General features: G+C 38.2%; 1 protein-coding gene across 1 annotated transcript; it reads left to right on the top strand.

Annotated features, from left to right (window-relative positions):
* The first annotated feature begins 7,945 nt into the window (after window positions 1-7,945).
* Window positions 7,946-10,390, top strand: LOC145567912 (transcription factor MYC2-like). Its single transcript, XM_081627334.1, has one exon. It carries the CDS (start codon window positions 8,154-8,156, stop codon window positions 10,107-10,109), a length of 1,956 nt encoding a protein of 651 aa, XP_081483460.1. The 5' UTR covers window positions 7,946-8,153; the 3' UTR covers window positions 10,110-10,390.
* The last annotated feature ends 823 nt before the right edge of the window (window positions 10,391-11,213 follow it).

The raw sequence follows: 11,213 nt of genomic DNA, 5'->3' as shown, positions 1-11,213 counted from the left end.
AGGATCCAATATTGCAGCAACGAGGTTTTTACAGAAAAGGTAATTGAAGAAGCGGATTGGGATGGAGAGGTGGATCCGGACATGACCTGGTTACGAATGAAGAACTGTTTCCTAAGAGTGGCCAAAGAGGTCTTAGGGGAAGTAAGGGGAAGAACTTCGGTACAGAGAGATACTTCGTGGTGGAATGAAGAGGTGAAAGCAGTAATTAAGCAAAAAAGGGAATGCTATCAAGCCTTAGGAAAATGTAGGAGTGATGAAACCTTTGCAGCGTATAAGGAGGCTAAGAGTAAGGCAAAGGCAGCTGTTCGCCAAGCAAAAGAAAAGGCATATCAGGAGGTTTATGAAAAGCTTGATTCCAAGGAGGGAGAAAGGATCATTTATAAGATGGCAAAGAGAAGACAAGAGGCAAGGAAGGATATTGGCATGGTGAAGTGTGTCAAAGATAAGAACCAAATGGTCCTAGTGCAAGAGGAGGGCATCAAGGACAGGTGGAAGGGGTACTTCGATGAATTATTTAATGGAAGTAATGGAGTTGTGATAGGAGATACCTCTATGAGTGATGAAGAAATCAACATGGAGTATGTGCGAAGGATTAGGAGAGTAGAGGTGGAGATTGCACTGAGGAAGATGAAACCTAAGAAGGCGGTTGGCCCTGATGGGGTACCGATAGAGGTGTGGAGGTGTTTGGGTAAGATTGGTATTGATTGGTTAACAAACCTTTTCAACAAGATATGGACGGCTACAAGGATCCCACAAGATTGGAGGAAGAGCACCTTGGTCCCGGTTTATAAAAACAAAGGAGACGCTCAAGATTGTTCTAACTATCGAGGAATTAAGCTTATGAGCCATACTATGAAGTTGTGGGAAAGGGTGATTGAACAAAGGTTGAGGGCATGCACAAGCATTTCAGATAACCAATTTGGTTTTATGCCTGGGAGATCTACTATGGAGGCAATCCATTTGATAAGACAAATGATGGAGTTTTATAGGGTAAAGAAGAAAGATCTTCATATGGTCTTTATTGATTTAGAGAAGGCATATGACAAGGTGCCAAGAGAGATACTTTGGTGGGCAATGTTGAAGAAAGGTATCCCACGAAGGTATGTAGACCTAGTTAAGGATATGTATCGGGATGTGTCAACAAATGTGAGGACATGCGGAGGGTTGACAAAAGATTTCCCTATTACAATCGGATTGCATCAAGGGTCTGCATTAAGCCCTTTTCTTTTTGCAACGGTTCTAGACGAATTAACTAGACCAATTCAAGATGAGGTTCCATGGTGTATGCTGTTCGCAGATGATATCGTTTTGGTGGATGAGACTAAGGATGGGGTTAATGTCAAGTTGGAGCAATGGAGGCAAAGGTTGGAATCTAGAGGGTTTAAGCTAAGTCGGAGTAAGACTGAATATTTGGTATGTCGTTTTGGCACTCAGAGGGGGACAAGCAATGAAGTGGTGAGTTTGGATGGAAAGGATTTGACCATGAGTGAATGTTTTAAGTACCTAGGGTCGATCATCCAGAAGAATGGTGACATTGATCAAGACGTGACCCACAGGATTAAGTCAGGGTGGCTTAAATGGAGAGCGGCCACGGGAGTGCTATGCGACCGCAGCATTCCCTTAAAGTTGAAGGGAAAATTCTACAGGACTGCCATAAGACCAGTGTTGCTCTATGGTACAGAATGTTGGGCTTCTAAGAAAGAGCATATTAAAAAGATGGAGGTTACGGAAATGCGCATGTTAAGGTGGATGTGTGGAAACACTTTAAGAGATAGAATCAGAAATGAGGTTATTCGCAAGAAAGTAGGTGTGGCGGGCATTGTAGATAAATTAAGGGAAAATCGTCTGCGTTGGTTTGGACATGTAAGACGGAGACCCGAGGGTGCACCGGTGCGAAGAGTGGAAGAGTGGGACCATGGAGGGATTAAACGAGGAAGAGGGAGACCAAAGATGACTTGGTTGGAAGGAGTGAGGAAGGATATGAAGTGCATGGATTTACGTGAGGATGAAGTTTTGGATCGTAAGGGATGGAGGAGAAAGATTTATGTTGATGACTACACGGAATAATCAAATTTGGTTCATGTTAGCCGACCCCACTTTTGGGATTAAGGCTTTGATTGATTGATTGATTGATTGGTTAGAATTCCATTAATATTTGACCAATATTTGTCAAATTTTTCCATCATTGTTGTTGCCATATCCCTAATAACTTGTTCCACATCTTTCTCCCACTCTAACAAAGCCAATTTTATCTCACAAACTTGACGAAAGAATAAGTTAGCAGTAGGGTACTTTCTACCAGAAAATAATTCAGTTGCCTCATGAAATTTCACTAACTTTTCACATATCATTTCAGCTAATTCCCAATCACGTTGATTTGGAAGCACAAACTTGAACTTTGGATTTTGAGTTTTCAAACTAGCAAACACATTCTTATAAGGTAAAGCACTTTGTAACATTAAAAAAGTGGAATTCCATCTCGTCTTACAATTAAGAGACAACTTCTTAGAACAATCAACCTTAGATGCCCTAGCCTTATCCTCAAATTTTTCAATTCTTTTTGCACTTCCACACCAAAATGCAATACAATTCCGAATTCTCTCAATCCCGGGACCAATCACATCTAAACCATCTTGTACTATTAAATTCAATATGTGAGCACAACAACGAACATGAAAAAATTCACCAGAACACAACAATGCATCATAATCAAATTTATCTTGCAAAATTTCAACCATGGCATCATTTGTAGAACAATTATCAAGAACAACCGAAGAAATTTTCTCCGCAATATTATACATGTTCATGGTATCCACAAGTACTTGAGCTAGCATTATTGCGGTGTGAGGATGTGGAACATAAACAAACCTATTAAGAATGCAAAATGTAATAAATTAAACAAACATTCAAGCAATTGAAGTTAGCTACTAACACAAATAAAGTGTTTAAGAAAAATATTACCTTAAGGTTTTGTTTCGTAAAACCCAATATTCATCAATGAAGTGTGATGTGATAGCCATATACCCCTTCTTTTGATGAGTTGCCGTCCACATGTCCGTAGTAATTGCTACCCTTCCAACATGATCATCAAACAATTTCTTCAAATTCACCTTCTCACTCGCAAACATTCTCAATATGTCACTCTTTAAAGTGTTGCGACTCATAATCTTGAAGTTTGGATTCAAACTATTAACAAATGTCCGAAATCCAATATGTTCAACTATGGACAATGGATACTCATGAAGAATAACCATGTTTGATAGCTCTTTACGAGACACCTCTTGACTAAAGTTATAATTCTCCAACCTTGTACTTGAATCTTGTTTGCGATTAAAAGACAACAATTGTTGACGAACATCAATTTTGACATTCTTCTTAGTGCACCTAAGTTCCAAATGGTCTTTCAAATGAGAGGTCCCATTCTTGCTATTGCCAGAAAAAAGATGACTACAATGTAGACACTTGGCCTTTTGCTCACCATTAATAGTCAACTTTTCAAAGTGATTCCACACTTCCGACTTCATTCGTCTAGTAGATCGTGGAGGATGTGGTGGAGGTGGAGGCATATCTCCCTCATGTTCATGGACATTAGCATTGGTTTGATCATTAGGAGTTGAATTTTCAGGAGTAATGGGAGATGGTGAGAAAGAGCATGACTTAGATCCGGCACTACTTGCTCCATCCATTATTCCATTTCTAAAACAATTTAAGTAATTAACACATTAACATAAATTTTGATAAAAATAAAAAATACATAAAGTAACAAGTAACACACTAACACTGTAACAGTTTCATGCTACAAATAAACAATTTTGATATAAACCCTATATTGTTAATTTGTTAATGAATTAGATTAAAAATATCAAATTAAAGTAACAAGTAACTTATTTTTTATAGATTAATCAGAGAATCAAACCTCATAGAACAACAAACATTAATTTTCATTCAAATAATTCATTTACAATGACAAAAAACAATAAATCAAGAATAATTATACATATTACAGTCATAAACTCATAATCATTCAAATAAGTGAAATAATCACTTTGAAACAAGCTATTAATTGTTCATATAAAAAACCCTAAAACCCTAAGTAATATGAGATTAGAAATTTACAAGTCATAAGAACAATTAATCTACTAAAACAAGTAATTTATATCAATATTCAACAAACAATCCTAAAGAACAAGAGGAAATCGCAAAAATTTCTGATTTACAGCAAAAAAAAAAAAAAAAAAAACCTCAGGAAATCGCTGCTGGTCGCCGGAGGAGCACTGGAGCAGCCTGGTCGCCGGTGTCGCGGCTCGCGGAGGTCCGTCGCAGCAGGGCAGTGCAGGGCAGCAGGCGTCGCAGCAGGGCAGTGACTCCAGACCTCCAGTGAAGGCAGTGAGCAGCGAGAGAGAGAAGAAATGAGGGGTTGAGGGCTTGACTGCTTGAGGCCTTGAGGGCTTTGCAAATTCAGATTTGGGAATTGAGATGAGTAGTTGGGTAATGGGTACTTGGGTTTGGGTAGTTTACTTAGGGTTTAATAAATTAAAATTACAAAAATAACCTTAATTTTTTAGAAATATAAGGAAAAAAAACATATATATATATATTAGATGGATGGATGGATGGGTCGGGTGGTGGGTTGGATGAAGCTCAACCCGAATCCGACCCGATCCACCACCCGACCCACCCGCCACCCGTTTAACATCCGCGTTTTTTCGGATTTTCGTCCATTAAATCGGGTCGGGTGGATCGGATGTCCGTTGGGTTAGGGTGAAATTGCCAGGTCTACAACTAAAGGGTCCTTTTATAACACAAGGAAACCCTAATAAAAACCCTAAATTGTTCCCTAAGTATACTTAAATAGCCGTCATAAAAAAGATATAATTTTAGGAAATTATCCCTAAAATAATTAAGCTAAAACCGGACCCAAAAACTGAAATTTCGACTAGGCATGGCCGTGCCTGGTCGCGTACTTCGTCAGCATATTTCCAGCAGCGTTAGTTCTTTGTAAAACGGTCATAACTTTCTCGTGTTTTATCGGAATTGGGCATATGATTTATCGGTGGAAAGCTCTTGAACCAAGCTATCACCTCCAACTTGAATCACCTCAAAATCATTTGTAGTTTGAGAGATATCTGTGTTCAAAGTCAGCCCTACTAGATTTCAAGTCATAATTTAACAGTTTAATTCTTACTTCAGATACTTTAAGGATCATTAGTTTATTAGGCTATAATAATCAATAAAGTCTATATGAAACAAGTTTTTTTCATATTTGGAAAAAAAAAAGATTCAAGGCTAATAAACATTAGGTAATAAGGTAAAATATTGGACTAATCAGGTCTAAGAATTTTTAATTAATGTGAAGCGAATGCACCCTAGGCCTAACTAGAAGCATTATGAAATTGGCCTAGAAGCATATTTGTAATGGAAGAAAATATCAACAATAATATAATATATTATGAAATTGGCCTAGAAGCATTATGCATAACGATCACTATAAAATTATACAAAAGTTTTTATTCTACATATACCACAATATAAGGAAAAATAATAGAATTGTGAGCATATAATCTAAATCATCAATATTTTTATTCATCTATAATTAATTAATTAATAATAGAGGATTAGAGGTTGTGCTATTCTTTCTTAATTCTAATTTATTGTCAAATTAATAATACTAGTACGGATTATTATATTTTGTAAAAAACAATTGAAAATTAAACATACATCTGAAGAGTAACATGTTTAACATTTGTATGGTATGTAAATAAATAAAGGCATGGAAAAAGGCATAAATCTTCCACAGACAGCCGAAGCTTCGTATGTAATAATGAGGATTTGCTTAACTGAAAGAAGCAATAAAGTATAGAAGGAACTAAAGAAGCAAAGAATTGTAGAACCAACTAAATTTGGTCAAAAAAAGTTGATGTAACTACTCTACTATCAAGTCTAAGCTTACTCGGTTAGTTACGTACCTACCGACCAAGTGATAGTAATACACTATCTATTAGTATTACTACTGTTGAGTACCGTACTACCGACCAAGGAGGGGTACTAGAATTCTACGAGTAGAAACTCCTTCTTCATTCATAGTATCTGCGTGCCCTCTATAAAGGAGTATGATTCGTGCACTTGAGAGCCGTAGATCGGTAATCTATATGTATGACACAATTTATGTTTTTACTCGTTTGATTTATTTATTGTGGTATTTCTTGAATAGAGATCAATATACATTTGATGAACGAAGGGAGTATTGAAAATAAGTCTTCTTTGATTAAGGGAGTTGAGTTGAGGTTGTTGTTTAACCATAAATCTGAATTTTGTAAACGATTGTATTGACAACAAAATCTCTATTACTTCATATTAAAATAAGTACTACACTTTTCATCAAAAAGTTAAAATGATAGGTGCGTCGTGTTTGTTAATGTGGTAGTTCACTCAACTCGTTAAGTAGCCACACCGAGTAAGACCAAGTGAGTATTGACCAGTTACCAGTATGACTATTGACTGCAGTCTACAAATTGCTTTTGTAATTTTTTTACTTTAATTTTTAAGTATGGCTTTTGTAATTAATCAATTACTCGTTTATACAAAAGTAATCCGTATTATAATTGTGCAGTCTTCTTTCAGAAAAAATAAATAATTGTGCAGTCTGGTGGATATTTCTTCAGTCCAGAAGTCCCCACTGTCGGCACCTTCCTACAACGCGCAAGGCGCTGCTTTTGTTTTACTCGTATTATTGTAATTGTAATATACACTCCAACATGAAATTAGGAGGGCTGAAGGGCCCATAAGGGGCCCGATATTCTAGCCCTTTAGGAGGTATTCGGGATTTCGGGTTATATACTTCCTCTGTTCCCTTTTTTATGTTCTATTTGACTTTTTATAATTTTCAATACGTGCCTTAAAATATATATAACTCAATTTTAATATGCGTAAAAATTATAAAAACTTTATATTAATAGAAATATATGATAAGAGGAATCCAACAAAAAATATAAATTATCTCTTATAGAATAATGAGAATTTGCGGTCAAAGTTTATTAAATTTGACCTAACAATTTGCAATGGGGCAAAAATAGGATTTGAAGGAGTAGCAACAAGCAATAACCACCAAGAACTTCAGAAGCCTAATATACTCCCGTATTTCATACAAAGTATTTTTCTTCTCTATCTAAACCTGGCAATTAAACTCGACCTGACCTATGATTAACCCAAACTAAAATTGATCTAATTTAAATCTGGGTCCGACTTGGATATATTAGACCCAAATTTAGCCAAACTCGACTTAACTTGATTGAATATAAAGTATGACAAATTTGAATCAATTTGACCCGTACTCGATCCGAATAACTTGTTTGCCAGGTTCTTTTACGAAGTATAAAGCATAATCAATTTTTGTTAAATAACAAACATATCTTAGGAAAGATCAAGGTAATCTCCATAAAATTACCGCTCATTTTCTTCATTTCAATAGGTTAGGACATGTATAAAGGAGGAAGCCCATGTTTATCGTTTTGATAAATAAAATTTGTTCATCAAATGGCAATATATAACTCTATAGAAGTGGAGGCTTGCTACATGAACTAAAAATATAACTTTTGACAAAGATAACCTCCACCATTAAACACTATCCTTATCACTATGTTGCCAAACATAGTAGTGGTTTACTAAAAGCTACTACTTCGTACCTTATAATTAATATTGAACACACTTTTAAAAGAGCAAGTAGTTAAAAAACAAAAAAAATCAAGTCTTTAACTTATTTCAAACAAAGTAAATTGATACAAGTTTAATATTGTGAAAATCAATTACTATGGGAAAAAATAATGTAGACGAAACAGACAAAATAAGTTGAATAGAACAGATTTGAGTTGAATACGAGTAAAAAAATGAGTCGATATTTATATAATAGCCCACGCACCCATGACTGAATTTCTCCGAGTGTCAAAAGCCCCTCTAGTCTCCTACCCACTTCCTCTCTAATCAATACTTTAATTTTTCTCTCCTCTTTCTTCCCCCACGCGTTTCACACTGCCTTCCCATCTTCTCCAAGCCGCCACTCCCTCTCTTTCACGTGTTTCATTCCTTCCTCTCCTCTCCTCATTTTTCATGAATTTCTCTCTCCTTTGAAAATTCATCCCCGATTTAATAATCAAATAATGATGAATCTCTGGTCATCTGATGACATTAATGGATCTTCATCTTCTTCCCTACTCATGATGGACTCCTACAACCCTTCCATCTCCACCACCACCGCCTCCGCCGCCGCACACGACACCCTTCACAGCCGTCTCCAAGCCCTAATCGACGTCCCCGCCACCCCTCGCGGAGAAAGCTGGACTTACGCTATTTTCTGGCAATACAGCATCGATTACTCCGGCCAATCTCTCCTCGGTTGGGGTGATGGCTATTACAAAGGTGAAGATAAGCAAACCCGTCAAGAAAAGGCGGCGACTAACCGGATTTCTCAGGATTTAGCCGAGCAGGAGCACCGGAAGAAGGTGCTCCGGGAGCTGAATTCGCTCATTTCCGGCGCTTCTCCGCCGGAAGATTCCGCCGTTGAGGAGGAGGTTACCGATACTGAGTGGTTCTTCCTTATTTCTATGACTCATACTTTTGCTAGTGGTGAGGATTTACCGGGCCAGGCCCATTTGAGCTCCTCCCCGATTTGGGCCGCCGGGCTTGAACGGTTGGCGAGTTCGCCGTGTAATCGGGCTAAACAAGGGTCGTGTTTCGGGCTTCAGACGATGGTGTCGATTCCGGTGTTGAACGGCGTTGTTGAGTTGGGGTCGACCGAGGTGATTTTTCAGAGCCCAGATTTGATGAATAAGGTTAGGGTTTTGTTCTGTTTTGGGCCTGGGCCTAATGACCCGGGTTGTTCGTGGCCGGTTCCGGGTTCTACCCCTGTTCCTTCCGGTGAGAGTGATCCGACTGCGATGTGGATCAACGACCCGAACCCGCCGGAAGTGAAGGAGACGAGAAAAACTCCTACGCCGCCACCGCCGCCGGCGACGATACAACAACAATCTCAGCCGCCTCAATCGAAAGTGATTAATTTGGATAGTCCGATTAAGAGCAACGTTACTGATGCTCAGAAACCTGGGTTTTTTACCAGAGAGTTGAATTTTTCGGAGTATGCTGGGTTGAATGGAAGTGGGTCAAAGAGTAATGGGAGTTTAAAGCCGGAATCTGGAGAGATTTTGAGTTTTGGTGGGGGTGATGTTAAGAAATCTGTTCACAATGGTAACTCCAATGCAATTTTTGGGGCGAATTCTCAGTTTTTGATGGATGAGAATAGCAATAAGAAGAAGCGTTGTTCGCCTAATTCAAGAGGGAGTAATGATGAGGGGATGTTGTCTTTCACTTCCGGGGTGATTTTAGCGTCGTCCGGGGTGGGGAAATCGAGTAACAATGGCGGTGCCGATTCGGAGCATTCGGATTTGGAGGCGTCCGTTCGAGAGGTGGATAGTAGTAGGGTGGTGGCACCCGAGCCGGAGAAGAGGCCGAGGAAGCGAGGGCGAAAGCCTGCTAATGGGAGGGAAGAGCCATTGAATCATGTAGAGGCGGAGCGACAACGGAGGGAGAAGCTTAATCAAAGGTTCTACGCGCTTCGTGCCGTTGTCCCTAACGTTTCGAAGATGGATAAGGCGTCCCTCTTAGGGGACGCCATATCCTACATAAACGAGCTTAAGTCGAAGCTCACAGACTTTGAGTCGGAGAAAGAAGGATTGGTTGCTCAAGTTGAAGAGTTAAAGAAAGAGTTGTTATCCTCTAAAGGAGGCGTGGGATCACTAAGCCATCATCAACAACCACCACACTTTGATAATGATATCAAAGTGAACGGGATTAAACAACCGCATTTGGTAGATTTAGAAATCGATGTTAAGATTATTGGTTGGGAAGCGATGATTCGTGTCAATTGTAACAAGAAGAACCACCCAGCCGCGAGGCTAATGGCCGCGTTGAAAGAGTTAGACTTAGAAGTCACACATGCTAGCGTATCGGTTGTTAACGAGTTGATGATCCAACAAGCGACCGTGAAGATGGGGAACCGATATTATAGCCAAGAACAACTCAGGATGGTTCTAACTTCTAAGGTATCTGATCCCAGATAACATAAACAAAATTAAAATTCATCATCAGATGATATTTAGAAGCTAGTTATGCTATGTTGTTCATATTACGGAGTTATTATTGATCCCAGTATTACTTATTGGCCAGTGTATAATTATAGTTTAGTTGAGCTTTAATTCTTAGATGAAGTTTAGTGTATGTTGTATGTACAATTAAACAGGAGCTGGGTATATATATATCCTTTTGCCAATCTCTGTAAATGGAAATAAAATACTTAGCTCCAACATCCAAGTTTTGATTCCTCAGTTGATTTTTGGTCTTAGGTCTTGTGTATGTGTATAATTTCTCTAAGGCTACTATGAGAGTAGGAGTAACTACTGTGGTAGTGTTAATAACCACCTTTTGGAACTACTCTTATCGGTTTACACTAATTAGTGTTAAGGTTACGTACATCTACACCTCAACTTGGCCACAAGTCACAACCCCCTCAATGGAGTTCATAAGAGGAACTCCAAGTCCACATGCAATTTATCACAACCACATCTAATTCGAATGAAAAAAAGTTAAATAAACAGCGTATATCTAGAAATGGAGCAATTATTTGAGTACAGACCATGTATAAGTAATTTAGTAGTACTCGTAGTAGTAGTGTAGTACGGACTATTCCGTAATAGTGTAACGCGGATTGCTTGATAAATAAATATGCAATTTGGCATGTGCAGGTTCAAGGAAGTTAAAAAGTGTGTTATGTTTGTAAATTGACATTCACATGGGAGTTGTTGTAGCTGAGTAACAGTTTTTTGTTTGTTTATGCAAATAATAAAAATGCAATTGCAAACTGTATAGTAGTAGTACGTCTGTAGGTGGATATTTTTGAACAAATTTTATCTGTAACTGAATAAGCATGTTATGTTGATTGGTTCATTAATAGAAAAGTGCATGATTTGGAAGATTCAGGTTATCTCACTCTGTTTATCGCGTCACTGTTTTTGGATCACTAACAACCACGTTTTACTTATTTCTGCTTTTACTTAGAATGTAGCAGCATGTTTGGGCTTATCTTGTTAAACTTTTCAAGCTTACTTGCCAAACTCCTCTTTTCTTGTTTTCTTCCCCTTCCCTTAATTTGCATCATTATTACTCCG

Source organism: Chenopodium album, chromosome 11 (assembly GCF_948465745.1).
Source record: "Chenopodium album chromosome 11, dcCheAlbu1.1, whole genome shotgun sequence".
Lineage (NCBI taxonomy): Eukaryota > Viridiplantae > Streptophyta > Magnoliopsida > Caryophyllales > Amaranthaceae > Chenopodium > Chenopodium album.
The sequence above is the reverse complement of the archived record's forward strand: the minus strand, read 5'-3'. Positions and strand labels throughout refer to the sequence as shown.

Excerpts from the sequence above, each read along its gene's own strand:
- LOC145567912 (XM_081627334.1), top strand. The coding sequence starts at position 8,154 with ATGATGAATCTCTGGTCATCTGATGACATTAATGGATCTTCATCTTCT.